Source organism: Eretmochelys imbricata, chromosome 11 (assembly GCF_965152235.1).
Source record: "Eretmochelys imbricata isolate rEreImb1 chromosome 11, rEreImb1.hap1, whole genome shotgun sequence".
In the NCBI taxonomy this organism is placed as follows: domain Eukaryota; kingdom Metazoa; phylum Chordata; order Testudines; family Cheloniidae; genus Eretmochelys; species Eretmochelys imbricata.
Genome location: NC_135582.1, coordinates 36378554 through 36398328, shown reverse-complemented (window position 1 = coordinate 36398328; position 19775 = coordinate 36378554). Strand labels below are relative to the sequence as shown.

General features: G+C 40.7%; 1 protein-coding gene across 5 annotated transcripts in view; it reads right to left on the bottom strand.

Moving 5' to 3' along the window:
• Nucleotides 1–19775, bottom strand: part of LOC144272510 (sodium channel protein type 2 subunit alpha) — a 95834-nt gene that overhangs the window by 62121 nt on the left and 13938 nt on the right. For 2 of the 5 annotated variants that reach the window (XM_077830647.1, XM_077830646.1), the window contains exons 7-14: nucleotides 17337–17400; nucleotides 16535–16676; nucleotides 15549–15755; nucleotides 13732–14025; nucleotides 11989–12336; nucleotides 10778–10910; nucleotides 6196–6434; nucleotides 4506–4679 (exon numbers count right to left, since the gene is read on the bottom strand). In XM_077830647.1, coding sequence (XP_077686773.1) covers nucleotides 4506–4679; nucleotides 6196–6434; nucleotides 10778–10910; nucleotides 11989–12336; nucleotides 13732–14025; nucleotides 15549–15755; nucleotides 16535–16676; nucleotides 17337–17400 — 1601 coding nt within the window. Of the gene's footprint in view, nucleotides 1–4505; nucleotides 4680–6195; nucleotides 6435–10777; nucleotides 10925–11988; nucleotides 12337–13731; nucleotides 14026–15548; nucleotides 15756–16534; nucleotides 16677–17336; nucleotides 17401–19775 lie in introns of all 5 variants that reach the window. The other 3 variants (XM_077830650.1, XM_077830649.1, XM_077830648.1) reach the window with 2 other exon arrangements.

The window sequence follows — 19775 nt, the reverse complement described above, 5'->3', positions numbered from 1 at the left end:
GCTGAGGGTGCGTGAATAGGTATTTGTACCCCTTGGACGGTACAAAGTACTTCCTTTCCACCCCTTGGCCGTGGGGGGAATGGAGGTGGGAGTTTGCCATAGGTGGGAGTTTGTGATATTCTGGATGATCTTGTTCAAGGGTAAGGCCACCCTTAAAGGACCCCTGAGCGTCAGGATCTCCACCATGGGATCCACTTCTTTTGACATCTCCTCCGCCTGGAGGCCCAGATTTTGTGCTAACCTTCTGAGTAGCTCTTGGTGGGTTCTATTGTCCATAGCCAGAAATGTGGCAGATGAACCCGCTACTGCCTCGTCTGGGGAGGAAGAGGATGATGCCCTTAGTAGCACCGGGTCCTCCCGAACCTCTAACTTGTGGAGGTCTTCCCATGCTGATACTTCCAGCACGGTGCCCTGGGCTGACCCTCTGTGATTAGGCACGGAAGTCTGTTCATTAAATTGGAAAGTCTATCCTGTAACAGAAATTGATATGCAGAGAGAGGTGTCTGAAAATTTGACACCCTCATCTGAGGGGGTCCACCCACAGAAATCTAAGTCCTTCATGTCTTTTCTTCTGAGGGGTAGATTGGTCTAGCCTTACAGCTTTGCAAGGCTGGCGTTAGGGGGTAGGAAGCAGGGCAATTGCCTTGGGCCCCATGTCACAGGGGCCTGGCACTGGGGGGCTTGGGCTTCAGCCCTTGGCAGCGGGGCTTTGGCTTTAGAAACATTGCAGAAATCCAGTGTATGAACAGGTGAGACAGGGTGGGGGTCCACTCCTTAGTTTCTGCCCTGGGCCCCAGTGCGTCTAACACCTTCCCTGCTGCTTTGACCTCTCAAGGGATGTACTACAAGTATACTGGGAGGGTATTAATGGAAATATTCAAACCCTTTAGCAGATGCCTGGTATCTCCTGTCTGCCCTTTTCAGTGTCACTGTGATTAAGGAGATGAGGGTATTCCAGATCAAGGTGGATGGTTTGAGTAGTCCATTATTAAGAACCCTGGACTTCAGAAAAGCAGACTTTGACTCCCTCAGGGAACTGATGGGCAAGATCCCCTGGGAGAATAACATGAGGGGGAAAGGAGTCCAGGAGAGCTGGCTGTATGAGGTTACAGGGACAAACCATCCCAATGTGTAGAAAGAATAGTAAATATGGCAGGCGACCAGCTTGACTTAACAGTGAAATCCTTGCTGCTCTTAAATAGAAAAAAGAAGCTTACAAGAAATGGAAGATTGGACAAATGACCGGGGGGAGTATAAAAACATTGCTTGGGCTTGCAGGAGTGAAATCAGGAAGGCCAAATCACACCTGGAGTTGCAGCTAGCAAGAGATGTTAAGAGTAACAAGAAGGTATGTTAGCAACAAGAAGAAAGTCAAGGAAAGTGTGGGCCCCTTACTGAATGAGGGAGGCAACCTAGTGACAGAGGATGTGGAAAAAGCTAATGTACTCAATGCTTTTTTTGCCTCTGTCTTCACGAACAAGGTCAGCTCCCAGACTACTGCACTGGGCAGCACAGCATGGGGAGAAGGTGACCAGCCCTCTGTGGAGAAAGAAGTGGTTTGGGACTATTTAGAAAAGCTGGACGAGCACAAGTCCATGGGGCCGGATGCGTTGCAGCCGAGAGTGCTAAAGGAGTTGGCGGATGTGATTGCAGAGCCATTGGCCATTATCTTTGAAAACTCATGGCGATCGGGGGAGGTCCCAGATGACTGGAAAAAGGCTAATGTAGTGCCCATCTTTAAAAAAGGGAAGAAGGAGGATCCTGGGAACTACAGGACAGTCAGCCTCACCTCAGTCCCTGGAAAAATCATGGAGCAGGTCCTCAAGGAATCAATTCTGAAGCACTTAGAGGAGAGGAAAGTCATCAGGAACAGTCAGGGTGGATTCACCGAGGGCAAGTCATGCCTGACTAATCTAATTGCCTTCTATGACAATATAACTGGCTCTGTGGATGAAGGGAAAGCAGTGGACGTGTTGTTCCTTGACTTTAGCAAAGCTTTTGACACTGTCTCCCACAGTATTCTTGCTAGCAAGTTAAAGAAGTATGGGCTGGATGAATGGACTATAAGGTGGATAGAAAGCTAGCTAGAGTGTCGGGCTCAACGGGTAGTGATCAATGGCTCCATGTCTAGTTGGCAGCCAGTATCAAGTGGAGTGCCCCAGGGGTTGGTCCTGGGGCCGGTTTTGTTCAATATCTTCATAAATGATCTGGAGGATGGTGTGGATTGCACCCTCAGCAAGTTTGCAGATGACACTAAACTGGGAGAAGTGGTAGATACGCTGGAGGGTAGGGATAGGATACAGAGGGACCTAGACAAATTGGAGGATTGGGCCAAAAGAAATCTGATGAGGTTCAACAAGGACAAGTGCAGAGTCCTGCACTTAGGACAGAAGAATCCCATGCACCGCTACAGACTAGGGACCGAATGGCTCAGCAGCAGTTCTGCAGAAAAGGACCTAGGGCTTACAGTGGACGTGAAGCTGGATATGAGTCAGCAGTGTGCCCTTGTTGCCAAGAAGGCCAATGGCATTTTGGGATGTATAAGTAGGGGCATTGCCACCAGATCGAGGGACGTGATCGTTCCCCTCTATTTGACATTGTTGAGGCCTCATCTGGAGTACTGTGTCCAGTTTTGGGCCCCACACTACAAGAAGGATGTGGAAAAATTGGAAAGAGTCCAGCGGAGGGCAACAAAAATGATTAGGGGACTGGAACACATGAGTTATGAGGAGAGGCTGAGGGAACTGGGGATGTTTAGTCTTCAGAAGAGAAGAATGAGGGGGGGATTTGATAGCTGCTTTCAACTACCTGAAAGGGGGTTCCAAAGAGGATGGCTCTAGACTATTCTCAGTGGTAGCAGATGACAGAAGGAGGAGTAATGGTCTCAAGTTGCAGTGGGGGAGGTTTAGGTTGGATATTAGGAACAACTTTTTCACTAGGAGGGTGGTGAAACACTGGAATGCGTTACCTAGGGAGGTCGTGGAATCTCCTTCCCTAGAAGTTTTTAAGGTCAGGCTTGACAAAGCCATGGCTGGGATGATTTAGTCGGGTATCGGTCCTGCTTTGAGCAGGGGGTTAGACTAGATGACCTCCTGAGGTCCCTTCCAACCCTGATATTCTATGATTCTATGATTCTAAGAATATGGTTAGTTACTCCATTGCGGGCTACCCAGCTGCTTATGTTATTTCTTTTGGATGGCATCCAGGAAGAATCTAGCATCTCTGCCATTATTTTAACAAGTCCTGGAAAGCCTTTAACTCAGGGGTGGCCAACCTGAGCCTGAGAAGGAGCCAAAATTTACCAATTTACATTGCCAGAGAGCCACAGTAATACGTCAGCAGCCCCGCATCAGCTCCCCTCACACTGCTCGTAGAGCCTCCCACCCACTGGCAGCCCCGATGATCAGTGCCTCCTCCTCCCTCCCCGCACCTCCTGATCAGCTGTTTTGTAGCATGCAGGAGGCTCTGGGGAGGAGGTGGGAGTAGTGAGGGCACGGCAGGCTCAGGGGAGGGGGCGGGAAGGGGTGGAGGGGGGCAGGGCCTGTGGCAGACCCAGGGGTTGAGCAGTGAGCACCCCCCGGCACATTGGAAGTTGGTGCCTGTAGCTCTAGCCCCGGAGTCGGTGCCTGTACTAGGAGCTGCATGTTAACTTCTGAAGAGCCGCATGTGGCTCCGGAGCCACAGGTTGGCCACCCCTGCATTAGCTCATTCATTGAAGCAGTGGATGGAAGATTAACTGCCTAATCTGAGGAGGAGGATGAAATGGCCAGAGCTGATGACTTTCTGTGGAGTAATTATGCCCACTATATTTGTTCTTTTCCTCATTTTGGCTAATCTATGGGGGAGGAGAACCCAGGAATAGGGGGTCTTTACTGGAAAAATGTTCTTATACAGAACACAACTAAACCAACTGGCAAAGAAAACTTACCAATACTAAGCTAAAACTAACAATAAACTTCACAAACTGTAGGAGAACTAAGCTAGCTACACACTAAGAGCAAGGAATGCAGATACTACAGGGTTCTGTCTCACAGATACTATAAGGTTCCATTTCGGAGGCATCGGTGATAAGAAGGAATGGAATGTGGTTGTGGCTGCCCCACCCTTTATGCCTTCAGCTCTGGGGAGTGAGAGGGCACTCAGGGCACATGTGCAGCCCCAGCAAACACTGATATTAAAAAGATTCCAATCTCACACACTAAGAGTGGAATCTGTGTGGACAATCACTCAAAGAAGAAAGTCAGACTACTAATGCATTGTGACGAAGATGCACAACCTACAGTAGATGCATGCAACTAGTCGCTAGGCAATTTAGCAGCCTTTAAAAAATTAGGCAATGAACTTTTGACTTGGTAATGAGGATCCACTGTAGAATACTCCCTTTGGAGAAAATTCATGTACACCAGCTTTATAATATGCAAAGAGAAAATTAAAAATGAAGCAGTATACTTGTGTGTATAAAGTAAATATATAATGTAAAAGCCTGCATTTACTAGTGTACTTACCAATCTGAATGATCTGAGAACAGATAATCCTTCCACATTTGCAAGACCAAGCTCCATTAAACTAAGGCTCACAATAAAACCATCAAAAATATTCCAGCCTTCTTGGAAATAATAATAAGGATCCATGGCAACTATCTTGAGAAACATTTCTGCTGTGAAGATGCCAGTAAAGACCTAAAGGTAAAAGATAATCTGTTACACAAATAATATTGAAGAACATTTTAGATAAAAATAATAGTGACAATTTTTAACAAGTTATATGTATCCGGTGACTCTTACCAGAATAGAAGGGCTTTCTATGATAAATCTACATAGATTCTAAATATTTCTGTGCACTGATTTAGCAATCAAATTCAGAAGTGTAGCTAAAATATGCCTCACAACATTTAATTGCTAAATGGGAACGAGCAAAGAAGGGAAATAGGTCTTCTCTTCAAACTGCTAATAAGCATGTATGGAGATTGTGACAAAGAACCCATTCTAGTTGTTCCTTCCTTCTCAAATGCCATCTTTGCTCAATTTCTTGAGATAAGGCTAAACTTATTTGAGACCAGATTTTTCCATTTTGACATAGACTATATGGAGGATGGTGTGAAGCAACCTTTCTCCCGAATGATCTCCAGAAGGCACTATCAACCCACGGCACCATCTTCTTGATTGGACTATGTTCTCCCCTGTGCATCTGTACATATTGCTGTCCCAGTGCACAGGGGTCAGAACCATGGCCCTCTTCCTGTTCCATCCTTTGGGGTTGCTAGCTCATCAGGAAGAGTTAACAGAAAGCAGTTTCTATACTTAGAAGAGTAAAAGGACTGCAACTGCTACTCAGTCATGGTCTATAATTATCTGATAGTAAAGGGCTCTGTAACCAAGCAGACAAATATGTGACAAGATCCAACGGCTAGAAGGTGAATGTAGAAAAATTCAAACTAGAAATATGGTGAAACAGCTTACCTATGGGGTCTTTAAATCAAGACTGATTGTCTTTCAAAAAGATCTAATTCAGCTACAAGTTATTGCACTAGATGCAGGAATCACTGGCTGAAATACCCTGGCTGTGTTATATAGGTGGTCAGAGATGATCATAACTGTCCCTTTGAATTGTGTCTGCCTCTAGTGTAGGAGAGTACAAGATGGGGGTAGTTTCTTCTGCCCTTCCTCACCCACCCAGGCACATTCTGACCCCAAATCTGGGTTCTATTGAACAAGGAAGTACCTCACAAATAAGGCATAGGGTGTGTATTTTGTAACCACATTGCAATTTATCGACAAGAGTGATCCTCTGTATTCTGTCACTCTGATTACCATTTCTGAGAGCATGCCTTTCTGTAAATGAGATCAATGACAATTCAGAGAGCCATTCAAAATATCAGATAATTTTACAGGACTTCTGGTGTCTGCTCCTTATTTGTTCTACACCTAGGAGAATTTTTTTGAAGGGGAATTAATTAAACTTTTTTATTAGCAGTCTGTATAGGCAAAACTGGAGACATGCTTTTGAGGTCTCTTACAAACATCGCATGAAAGAAAAGACAAACAGTGTATCTTAAACATGCATAGTTAAACAGAGCTGCCCATGAGCATATCATAGACTGTACAAAATATCTTTCTAAGATGTGTAAGGACACTCAATAATTCTTTTCAAGAGAAATGTATTTGTATGTCACATAATACATTATGAAAGACTTACCAGATTTCCTACTGAAAGCACGTGACTAAACTGTTCCGTCATTGGATAATGCTCCATGGCCATAAACAATGTGTTTAAAACAATGCAGATAGTAATAGCAAGATCGACAAATGGATCCATCACAATCAAATTTACAATATGTTTTACTCTTAACCATGGAGTGCAGCAATCCCAGATCAAGCATGTGTTAGCAAATTTATACCAGCATGGTGGGCATTTCTGCCTGGATTCTTCAAGTTCTAGAGGGAAAAGTGTAAAACAAATTCAAAAAGACAGCTCTTTATTATATGTATCAAGTGGGTTTTGTTTTAAGGCCTAAGCATTCTTCTTAATGTTTAGGTGACAGAAATGGCATGATGAAACAGAGCCCTTGCGACCCAGACTGATGTCCAGCCACAGCAAAAGTTAAATAATTAAAAAGAGGAATTTGGACCAATAAATTCTCAAACTGGTGTTAAAAGAATCCTAACTATTCAATTAATAAAATAGCCATTCACAAACCAGAATCTAAATAGGAAGCAAAACACAGCTTTAATTCAAAGGATAGCATAGCAGAATCCTGGTGTATGTGGAAGAGTAGTATAGTTCAAATTGCATCTTGCCCATGGGACTTAATAATTTGATATTCTTGTTCCAAACAAAATGCCAGATGACTCCTAACACTGAATTATGGTCCAGGAGCACAAAACTCTGGGTCATGCCCATTTTGGCCTGAGTTATCAGACTTACATCTCCAGGCTTAAACCCACTAGATGGGATTTATTATAATTTACCACTGGAAAAAAAAGTGAACCCTATTTGTACATTTATTTCTTCAGAAACAGTACACCTTGAAAATCTGTGCATGGGGTTTGGTCCGCTGCCACAGAAAACACATGTAATTCAAGGTGATTTACAATAGGTGCTAGCAGGGCCCACCTACTAGCTCCTTCTGAGAATGGCTTACATCAGCTGGAGAAACACTGAAAGAGCTGGTTAATAATCTAAACAGTAATCCTCTTGTGCTGTAGAACCAAATATGTTTCAACTTAATTATATACATTTCCTTCTTAGATCTGCGATTCTAGACAGTGATTCCAGGGTGGGTTAGGATAGCCAGGCATTATGTTTAGAAGAAAAACAAAACAGGTAAGCATTAATTATTTTCTCTCTCTCTCTCAAAAGATATGTTTGTAAGTCCTATATATAAGAGACATAACAACAACAACTTCTGGAAGTGAGAACATAACAGCAGCCATACTGGGTCAGGCCAAAGGTCCATCGAGCCCAGTATCCGGTCTTCCAAAAATGGCCAATGTCAGGTGACCCAGAGAAAATGAACAGAACAGGTCATCCTCAAGTGAACCATCCCCTGTCGCCCACTCCCAGCTTCTGGCAAACAGAGGCTGGGGACACCATCCCTGCCCATCCTGGCTAATAGTCATTGATGGACCTATCCTCCATGAACTTATCTAGTTCTTTTTTGAACCCTGTTAGTTATAGTCTTGGCCTTCACAACATCCTCTGGCAAGGAGTTCCACAGGTTGACTGTGTGTTGTGTGAAGAAATACTTTTGTTTGTTTTAAACCTGCTGCCTATTCATTTCATTTGGTGGCCCCTAGTTCTTGTGTTATAAGAAGGAGTAAATAACACTTCCTCATTTACTTTTCTCGACACCAGTCATGATTTTATAGACCTATATCATATCTCCCCCTTAGTCATCTCTTTTCCAAGCTGAAAAGTCTCAGACTTATTAATCTCTCCTCATATGGCAGTTAAACTCCTGATCTAGTTGAGGTCAGGAGTTTAGCAAGATCTTAAAAAAACAAGGATATGGGACTATATGGCAATTTGTATGTTTCTACCACATTCTGCTTCTTGTGTGCCTTGAATAGACAGTTTATAATCCAACCTGAACACTGGGACCTTAGTCACCTTCTTCTATTGTACTGAGTAGGGAAGGCAATTTATAGATTGTAGGCATTTTGTGCAGGGAGTGTCATTTACTACTACAAATAATAATAATAAATATAAATAATTAATAATAACAAAGTGCAGTGTGGATAATCCTGAATCTATGAATTTGTCCTGATCTTGTATAGTGTATTTTCATTGCCTTTCACATGTTCATGTTATGCCATACATTTTCTTGTCTATGATGGGTTTGGAAAAAAAGAAAGCATCTCTCCAATGAGTTCTATTAAATTCTGACAATATCAAATATTCTGGAATTCTCATCATCTTTTTTTCCATGAAAAACATATAGGGTAATATGCAAATTTTTTTTCCATGAAGAACACATAGGGTAATACGCAAATTCATCAGTTCCCCACTTCCTTCTATAAGTTCTAGGGGAAATGCTGCCTGCAGGTGATTCAAATCTTCTTCCTTGGTTTCTATATCTAGTACTTCAATCACCTTCTGACACAGTATAGAACTTACCTGGGGATGGGATGTAGCACATGCCCTCATTTATTGCGTGAGCTTTTCTCTCAGGTTTATGAGACTGTTTTGCATATCTAATAGCTAGATTGGCCCTATAAATGTCAGAATTGGAGAGACTCAGGACCCAGACTGTAAGGAACCATTAAACCCCATCACTGCCCTTGTTATCCACCAATTATCCCAACAGAAATATCAGAGTACTAGAGTAAAAGAGAAGGATACATGACAGTTTCCCCATAGAAGTCAAACTAATTAAATAATTTTGGAGGCGTTTTATTTGCACATGAGAGTCAGAGACAGGGTCACTTAGCCGCTGTTGCTCTTTTATTTTGTACCCAATGGCTGTCACGGCTGAGGGTGGGGACCTCCCTAATCACTTCTACTAGTATTACTGTGACAGGAGTAGAAGAATCTGGTGATCGTCACTGACAGCATGAGTGGGCACCTCATCTGCTTGTTTGATAGTATTCCTTTGGGTGGAACCAAGGGAACCCAGTTGCTATTGGCATCTGTGCCTGTGGAACTCTTGCCTGTTTGTCTCTAGGACATAAATATGCCCTTAACCTTGTCCTCTTGGCACATAAAACCTTTCCTTCACCATTGTGATCTTGAGGTGCATGAGAGACATGTGCTTTTGCACTCTACAGTAAGAGGGGTGATGGGGTTGTTTTGTTTTAGTTACAATCTTCTCATTTTCAGATTCTATTTTGCACTGCTACCCAAGGTGAAGGGCCAAGAGGCTCAAGGTGGTAACAAAACCAATTAAAACAAGCCTACAAAAGACCTACAACTTGACCTTTAGCTATGAAGCAGTTAATTTTTTGTTTATTGTTTATTATCTAAAGTGGGTTCACTGTGGAAGGAAACAAAATCCTTGATGGGGCTACTCATGTGAGTAAATTTACTCATATGCGTGAGTCTTTTCAGAATCAGACCTCTAATTAAGCTCCAATCCTAAAACCATTCAAGCATGTGTGTAATTATTCATATGAATACTCCTCTCGACTTGAATGATTACATATGGTCATCCTTTATTATGATTTAATTAGAAACACCATGGCCTTGTCTACACTTATGGCAGCTTGTAGGGTACATGTAACTAACTGCTGCAGTGAAAAGGAGGCTGTGAACACAGTTCAGTGTGTAGCTTCACATGACAATGAAAGGGTCTGCCAGAAGGGAGGTAGAGGGACACTACACTGCTAAATAGCAGTGTAGATAGTGAGAGGCACCTTTGGGCCATGTAGATAGTATGTAGAGTATATACCATAAAGTTCTGGCATGTCTTGACTCTACTCATCTAAGCAATGCCTCATCATTGACACTGCTATTTATACCTGTGCTGGGAAGCATGCGGTGTCTGTACTCTACATAGTGCTGTAAGTCTAGACATAGCCTATATTGTTGTAGTGATACGACCTTGTGTTGTTATCCAATCTGATCTCATATATGAAGCATGTTTGAGCTGAGTCAGTGTTGCGATCCAAGACCTCTGCAGAAAAGACAGCTTCTGCTCCTGAAGGCAAGAAGTTCTAAGGACCAGCTGGTGATATTATCACTGTGACTCCACAAGAGGTAGAAATGGTGGGAATATTAGTGTAGGCAGTGAAAATAGATCTGATCTGAGCAGGGTTGGGTTATTTGGCAGCTAGAACACCAGTGGCTGCCTTCCAGTTGAATTGCATTTGTGAGAGTAATGGTGGGAAATTTTATGTAAAAAATCTAGCATTAACACAGCCCTAGGCCATGTCTATACCAAGAGCACCCTACTGGTACAGGAAAAATGGTATACTATCATGTCAATACACTCCTGATGTGGACACTTTGTACTGATATAATACAACCACTACCATGAGCAAAACAAGCTATACCAGTCACCAGCTTTGCCAGTATAGCTTCATCTACACTAAAGACATCTGCCAGCACAATTATGTCAGTCATGGATCACACCTCTTCATGCCCTGACTGACATAGCTAAGTCAAACAGGAAATCTGTGACAGAGCCAGGAGTAGAAGCCTAGTCTCCTAACTCACCATACTCTGCTTTAGCCACAAGACCATCCCTTCCCATATACACGTCCAGGGGAACAGAGTTTTTCTCTGTCCAGCTATTTATACTATTTATACTCAGTCATATCAGACATACCATGCTACATACCTTCCATTGTGTTTGTGAGTATGCTGGCTATACTCATTGCTCTTTGTCTTGCACTGGGCTCTGACAGGAAATCCATAGAAACGTGGTAAGAACTTGTTCGTCTCTTTCTTAATTCTGTTTCTGTTGTGGTACCCTGAAAATAAAATGCTGATAAAATAGACTATCACCATGTGTGTTGATTTAATAAGCAAACACTGTATGGATTCTGTAAAAATATAGTGAGTTTCTAGGAAAATGAGGGACATGTAGGTTCATATCCCCTGTATACTGATTTCATTTAGGTCCCAATTCAGTTAAAAATTTAAGCACAAGCCTAACTTTAAGCATGTGAATAGCCACATGGACTTCAATGGGACTACTTGTGTGCTTAAAGTTAGGCATGTGCTTATATACTTTGCTGATTCTGGGCCCAGAAATCCAATTTGAACGTCTTTCTCACATTGGATTTAACTATTTGAAAATTTGAAAAAAGATTAACAGAACTTGGCAGTGAGCTTTATTATAAATATCTTTCTAAATATGTGGCATATCTTTTCATAAATCTGTATTCGCACAGCCTACGTGGACAGGCAGCTGTGTGCACAAATGGGGAATGTGCATTTTCTTGGGTTACTTCTTCATTTAGACTGAATATCTATACAGTAAGCCTATATCTAAATTTTCAAACCAAAATCAAAGGACAAGAAATGTCTAATCACACTGAAATTTATACAAAAAATTAACCTGTAAGAATCCTGAATTGACTGAGAGTAGTGCTATCACAACCCATTCAAGTTAAACACAGTATTCTATTGACAGGGGTATGTAGAGTTAACGGGAGTTATACCATGATTTACTTTATTCCATTAATTATATATAACCCATTTATCATTTTTGTAATTTTTGACATCCATCTGATATAGGAATGCAGAACTTCCCAATTAAATCTTCGGGGGAAATGTACTGACTGCCTGGATATATAATAAAGCCATACATTTTGCATATTGCATTATTTACTATTTTATCTTGTTAATTCCTAGTGTATTAACAAGTATTTTCAGGTATTTAATTAGAGATTGCAAGACAAATCTCAGTTTGACCAACCAAAAAATCATTCCCAAGTGATTTCATTTTGTAGAAACACAGGCCTGTGTAGTAAGAAGAGGCCACCTTGCCTGAACTATTAGAAACTTCCTTAAATTCATAAAACAGCTACTGCTGGCAATGATCACCTCTGGGAGAAGCTGTCCAGTAGGTGACGTGAGAGCCGGAGGTCCACCAACTAAAGAAACCACTCCATTGCAATCTACAGTGCTGTGCATCTTGCCATTTGCTGGAAGCGCTGGTACCATTCTGGATGACCTACTGGCCTGACTGATGTTACTGTTGCGCCGTTCACCATGTCTATGTGGAACAAAGAGAGAACCTCTTCTACTCTCATTGTCTTCAAAAGTGCTATGTTCATCATCAGCAAAGTCATTTTCTGATCCTACATCCTTTGCTCGACCTCTGAAGCTGAAAAGACTCGTTCTGCTGCTGCGCCTTGGGGAAAACAGGGAGCCACGAATGCTCAGCAAAGACTGTACGAAAAGAAAATTATATAATTATTAGCTGAAAATTCTTAAAAAATAAATACAAAGTTAATATGTTCTAAAGATTTATGTCATGGACAAAGAAAGAGACTATTACGCACACGCTTTTAGGTGGCTTGGGAGTAAAATTAATAGGAAAGAGCACACAAGTGATTTCCACTGCCATAGTTACTTTGCCACTTAGAAAAATAAAATCAATCAGTTTAATTATAGTAAAAGACGCTGTTTAATGAAATTGCTTCCTCTAACTCTCTGCATATTTTATTGCATGTGGTTCATAAATTAATAAAACTGAAGCTAGACTCTTATTTATTCCTGCTTTGTGTTGGTCTGTATGCTTGGCTAAATAATTTTTTATGCAAATGTTTTGGGCCCTACTTTGTACTGACAGACAGCAAACAAATATGAGCTAGTTTAAAAAATGTAAATACTTTCCCTAGATATTATTCATTTAGGCCCCAATCCTGCAAGCAGTTCTCAGAGGTTTTTTTGTTTGTACGTAGAGTATATACCGTAAAGTTCTGGCATGTCTTGACTCTATTCATCTAAGCAATACCTCATCATCTACACTGCTATTTATACCTGTGCTGGGGAGCATGCGATGTCTGTACTCTACATAACGCCGTAAGTGGAGACATAGGCTATACTGCTGGAGTGATACAACCTTGTGTGATTATCCTATGTGATCTCACATACTAAACACGTTTGAGCTGGGTCAGTGTTGGGATCCAAGACCTCTGCAGAAAAGACAGCTGCTGAAGGAAGTGCGCTGTGGATTCTGTAGATGGCACTCTTCTCTCTCAGTCACCACTGTGCCAATGCCACAGGAGAGAAGCAAGTGGCACTTTTGCTGTTGGCACTGTGATCTTTTTTGAGACATAAAACCAAGATCTTGAAACTAATGAACACTTTCACATGAAAAATTTCACATGAAAATTTTTGCCATGTGCAGTGACTCTGTGTCCCTCAAATTTAGTTTTGTGTGAAGTTCATTAAATGGCTGCTTTGTCATTGCAAATGTGATATTTCAGATTATGAACATGCAAAATCTTGAAACCACTATTCACACTGAATGCACTCATTTTCACAAGTATATGGGCCCATTTTCATGAAAGAAACGTGAGAAGTGGCACATTTTTCCTTCAGGTGGGTTCATTTTTTTAATTTGCAATGAAAAACAAAATCTCTCTAATTCTAACAGCTTCATATTTCACTGCAAGCGTTTAACAAAAAGTCCTGACCATTTGAAATTATATTAAAGATCCTGTGACACCTTCTGCATGAATAAGGATGTTCACCTTGTGTCCTTACCATTACTGCACTCTCATGACAAACCGATGATGATGCAATAAAGACACAGTTTAATGGATAATACCACTGTACCTGATGTGGAGAAGAGAACCTCTTTTCATATGTCAGCCTGTTCCCTTCAATGGAGAATCGGAAACCTTTCCTTCTGATGCTATCTTCTGATTCAGATTTGTGAAAATCTTCCTCATCTTTCTCCTCTCCTTCAGACTGTTCCTTCTGTTTTCTCTTCTTCCTTCTGTTCCTTCTCTCTTTAGCACTCTTTGAACTCAACTTCGATGCTTCAGAAGAACTTTCAGAGAATCCTCCTACCCCACCTACTCCGCTGAACTCTCTTGAATCAGCTGCTACAGCAGCTGCTGCTGCTGCCTGTTGTGTCACAAAATTACACACAATTAAAATGTACACTAACATTTTTAAATTTATCTTTTTAAAGTGAGTGAATGTGATGTTTGTGTAAGCGAAGCACTGAACCCACTTCATAAAGCACAGCATATTGCACAAACCACCTTTTTGTCAATGTGCAAGGAACAATAATTCACCAGTCCACTGCAATCCAGACCAAAAATGGCCCTATATTCTTGCCCTGAACCTGACAGGGAGTAGAACAGTCCAGAAGAAAACTGCATCACTGGAGCAACAGGTGAACAATCATGTCTTTGTTGGATTAAAGAAGAGGGAACAATATAGCATTTGTGCAATGAATCTTAACCAGCAGACAAACTATACAAAGTTCAGGGAATGTAGTCAAAGAAAGAATGTAGAGAAAAGAAAATATAAGAGAAAAAAAATCCGCAGTAACAGGAGATAACATTTCCTTAAACCACCTTTGCTGGGTCCTATGCATATATGGATAGTTTCCAACTCCTTAATGGACTAGCTATGTCCAGTGACATCATTCCAGTCAGTGGTCTTCATAGAATTGAGTTAAACTATGTTCGGCAATAGCCCTGGTACTGCTTATAGTCTCTAACATTTGTAGAGAATTTGACTAAATAATGTTTTTTTTAAGGCTGAAGTCAGCACCAGATGTTGCTAGAAGGCACAGGTCAGCTGGTCTTTAGCCAGACACTTACCAGGAAGATACAGATCAACTCCACCTTTAATTAGCCACTGTCCAGTCAACCAACTAGTGCATTAGGAAGTGTGAGGGGTTTCAAAAAGAGGAAAGAGGCTTCAAAGTAGGACCCAAAGGTTCATGGATTCTAAGGCTAGAAGAGACCACTGTGATCATCTAGTCTGACCTCCTATATAACACAGGCATAGAACTTCCCCAAAATAATTTCTTGAATCAAGACATCCAGTCTCGATTTTAAAATTGTCAGTGATGGAGAATCCAATATGACCCCTGCTAAATTGTTCCAATGGCTAATTACTCTCACCATGTAAAATGTGTGCTTTTTTTTCAGTCTGTTTCCAAGTGATGCAACACTACTCTAGTGGGGAGCACTGCCCACAAAATATGTAAGTTTTCTTTCAGCCTGAATCTCTATTGTAATTTTCTGCTCAGTCTTGCCATTTTCACAGCAAAGTACCTGTCCTAAGTTACATTCAAGAAATGTAATGAAAAGTTATTTAGCTGTAAATAATTCATGTAGCAGCACCTGTGTTTTTTTCACATCTCCACCTGAGACTTCAATCGCCAGTGTCTCAGCTCAGTGTTCTTTACCAGATTTCTTACTAATCAACAGACTAAACTGATCATTTAGGCCTGAGTAAGGAGTAGAGCAGAGTCATCATTTCTTTATTTCTCACCCTTGCTCGGGGGCTGTGTTTGTGTGGGGGAAGTAATTTACTACTGTGAAGGGGGGCAGGGTTTATTCTCCTGTGTGGCTGAAAAGGACCAGGGCACAATCTTGCACTAAAGGAGGAATTTTGGATTACAAAGGTACCTGAGCTTCTTCTTGTTGTTTTTTCAATTGTTCAAGCATCTGCTGAAATTCTGCCTCCTTCTGCTCTGCTTCTTCCATGGTTGCTTGATTCTGTTCTTCATAGGCCATAGCAACAACAGCCAGGATCAAGTTAATCAGATAGAAAGAACCCAGGAAAATTACCAGAACAAAAAATATCATGTATGTTTTGCCAGCAGCACGTAGCGTCTGGGGAAAAAAGAAATAAATAGCTTTATCATTTTTTTAAAGTTACTACATAGTCTCTATACATTATAATTTATTAATGCACAATTCTAGTATAATAAGAGCTGTTGTGTCGACACAACTGGTTTTTGATAATTCATATAGTTTTTCCATGTAAAAATATTGTGGGTCATATTCTGCTCACAAGTGCAAAACTAGAGTTAAATGGGCCTTGCAGAAGAATCTCTACTGGGTTCAAGGTAAATAAGATTCTGCAGCTCAGCTGCTTCACAACTTCTACTACAAACTAGAGACTGTAGTAGTGTCAGCTGCCACAGCTCTCCCCCTAAAATGGGGTTTTATCCTGTAGATCTACATAGTAGAAGGGCCACGGTCACACCTTATCCTTCCACACCCAAGGAGGTTAGAGGCAAGATGTGCCCCTTAAGGAGGAAGTGGGGTCTAGTAACATACAGAACACTGGACTCGGAGCCAAACATGACTCTGGTATTCACTGATTGTGTTTATGCAAGATATGTTACCAATCTGGGTTCATTTACCCACCTTAATACAGTTATTCTTGATTATTCACAATTATTCTTATTATTTATGTATACTGAAGTATAACCTAAGAGCCTCAGTCATCCACCAGGACCCCATTGTGCTAGGTAGTAGAGAAACACAAAACACAAAGACAGTTCCTGCCCCAAGCATTCTCAGAGATATGTGGATGTAAAGCACTGTGTAAACGCTATGTTGTAGTTATAGTAGTAGTAATAGTGTTTATTTTAGTGGATCCTCACCAGCTGATAAAGATTCTCCCAAAAGTCCTGAGTCATCAGTCGAAAGAGTGACAAAAATGCCCAGCTGAATGTGTCAAAGCTCGTGTAGCCATAGTTGGGGTTTCTACCAGCTTTTACACATATATATCCTTCTGGACATTGACTATAAAAGAAAAAGAAATGCTACTTTAAATAGATACTCCAAATCATTACACACTACTGTACATCACAGGAATGTTCAGGATATGAGTTGCCAACATTCAGTCACTTACTCAAGATGAAATTATTATCAGCTAAAATTTTACTCCACAAAACAATCCAATAAAGGATGCTGTAAGGTTAACTAAGATAAAACAAATTAGAAAAGAAAAAAGTATGTTATTTTCTAAGAACACATCAACGCTTTAATGATAAAATGTATAATATGCTATCCTTCCCATTCACGCTCTTGATTCTCACAAGCTTGTCAGCTGTCAGCACATCCCCTGTGAAATTGCAAAAGAGTGTCCACTGGCATGGCTGATAATAAGGGAACTAATCAGCCAGATGGCAGCAAATGTTTATGCTCAAAGTATTTGAATGCCTACTTTTAGGGAAAGAGGCTAGCCTGACACACTTATATAGGAACATTATATAGGAAATTCAAGTCATGTTGATGCTGATACTCAGAAATCCAGTATCGTACTCCAGAAACTTTGTTGATTTGAAATAATACACTGTGGAAGACACTGCAGTGGGTTGTCCGCTTGAGTTTTCCTAAGTTACACTTGTACATATAAATGTTTTCATAAAAGACAATAAAATACAATGAAACATTTCTTACCCTGCATCTGAGCTATTGCCACACAGCAGAGCATCATTTTGTCCTTCCAAAAAGTAAAAATGACCTGTTTAAAAAGAGAAAGGGGGTGGGGGTAGGGGGGAAGTGTGGTGAATTTACTGAGAAAATGTGTTTAATCACCACATAAAGAAACCATTTAAATCTAAATTTAATCGTACAAAATAATATAAACTTTTGTGTTTGAAAGGAAATTAATATAACCATAATATGGAAACCACAAACATAATTTCAGGAGAAATATCTTATAATTTTAGAACTATGGAAGGAAGCAAAAATAATGTTTTTGACAAACAAAAGATTTTCTAACACATCTAGAAGATGCATTTCTTTAGAGAAACAGCAAAGCAACAGTACAGTAGAATCTTGTTAAGCCATACAAATGATTGGAAGGCCCTCTGTGGATTACCAAATTTATACATTTGCAAATAACTGAACAAATACCATGAAAAAATTACAAGTACGCTGAATTAACAAAATGTATTTGTCCATATGTTTTGATGTTAATTATTTATGATATTTCATAGGATACTTTATTCAACTACTACACTGTAATTTGTCAAAGTAATTAAAGCTTAGTAACATGAGAACTCAGTACAGCATGCTGCTATTACACCTCGATTTTGAGAAGTGGAGGGAGACCACCAAGCTGTGTGAGTGTGTATGAGAGAGGATTATTAAGCCGAATTCTCTGGTGATGTACATGGATCCATGTTCTATTGCACTTAAAGTTTCACTGTTGAATAACAAACATAATCAAGTTAAATCCCAAAGTAAATAAAAGTGCTGAGATGATTTTTAGATAGCCACAAAGGTGTTCAAAATTCAGCCCTTTAAAGCTATAAATTGGTGAAACCGCACATGAGCAAAGGGCTAGATTGTGCAACCCTTACTCATACTGACAAGCACTTACTCAACCAAGCAGCGTCATTGTCATATTTAGGATAATTTTAAAAATAAGTGCTCATCGGGGTGAGTAAGGGTTGCATAATTCAGCCCAATATTAAGGGAAAATCCAAATTCTATCATCAAGATGAAGAACTATTTGCTGAAAATTCCAATGGAAGCAAAAGAGATTGGAATACTATTTGGAATTAGCAGACTTTTCTTCTTTGGTATCTCCCAAACAATATATCCCAATATCTGTTTTTGGTCTAAAGGCTGACAGGAGTAAGGGGAACAGAGAATACTCATATCTGTAAGGAAAAACAAAAATATCTATTCTTTGTGGGCATTCAGGGGTAAAATTGCATTTCTGGTGTGCTTCATACTAATAGATGTAACTGGTCATTTTTTTTTACCTTTTGTCTCACAGTAAATTACCCATGAAGGAATAGAGACTATGCCTTTAGCAGAATAAAACTATGCTAAGAGGAAAACTGGCCTTCAGGTATAGACACAAAGCTTTCTGTTACGAAATCAGATGATATCCCACATGCAACATATTGGGCCAAAGGAATGACTAATCTTAAAATGCCAATGGCAGTAAGAATAGCTTTGATTCATAAAAGACAACTCATTTTACTTATGAAGATGAGTAAATGTCTGGGAAATGCAGACCATGAAAATGTATGATGGGCTTAGAGAATCTGAACTCTAGCTCAATTACCATTTTAATAGCAGTGATTGACAATTTAAACATATTGGCTAACAATGAGAATAAGCTGAAGTGTAATGGAAGGGACAGAATTCTTAAAATCCCTAAGGCAGATTCTTGCCCCCAGTTTCCTTTGTGCCACTCAAGGGGTGCAAATGGAATAGCAATTTACCCTATCTACCCTGTAGGGATTCCCCCTGGAATGGGGAATCTCTAATAGGTGTAGCACTGGCAGAATTAGCACAACTCTTGGTTCAAGTGGCACGTCACGGCAGGGAGGGGTGAGAGTGAGATGTTTGCTGGTTATCACCAGAAAGCAGACAGTCCCTTATGTCTATTCTGTTTTAAAACTCACTGCAGTGAGTCTTCGGGACCAGGTCTACAGACTTGGAATAAGGCTATGGTGTTAAAAACTGTTGCACAGATGTTTGGATTTGGGCTGGAGCTCAGGTTCTGAAGCCAGGGGATGGGGTGGGTTTCAGAGCTGGAGCTCCAGCCCAAGCCACAATGTTTTTGTGCCATAGTGTGAGCCAAGTCTGTAGACGTGGGCTCTGAGATTTGCTGCTGCACGTTTTAAAATGCAGTGTAGACTTACCCTTATGGACCATTGCCAGCTGGGCCACATCCAACCAGAGACTTAAAGAACTGTAACCAGCTCCTTAACGATATCGCTACACTACTGCAACCAGCATAAGCTGAACACAGTAGAGAATCTAATATAAATATTGACAGACAATCCACAGACCTTATGCCCCAGATGTCTTAAAGAAAAACTTCAGTCCCACTGTAAGGGATCTTCTAATAACTATATTTAGAGAGGAAGGATG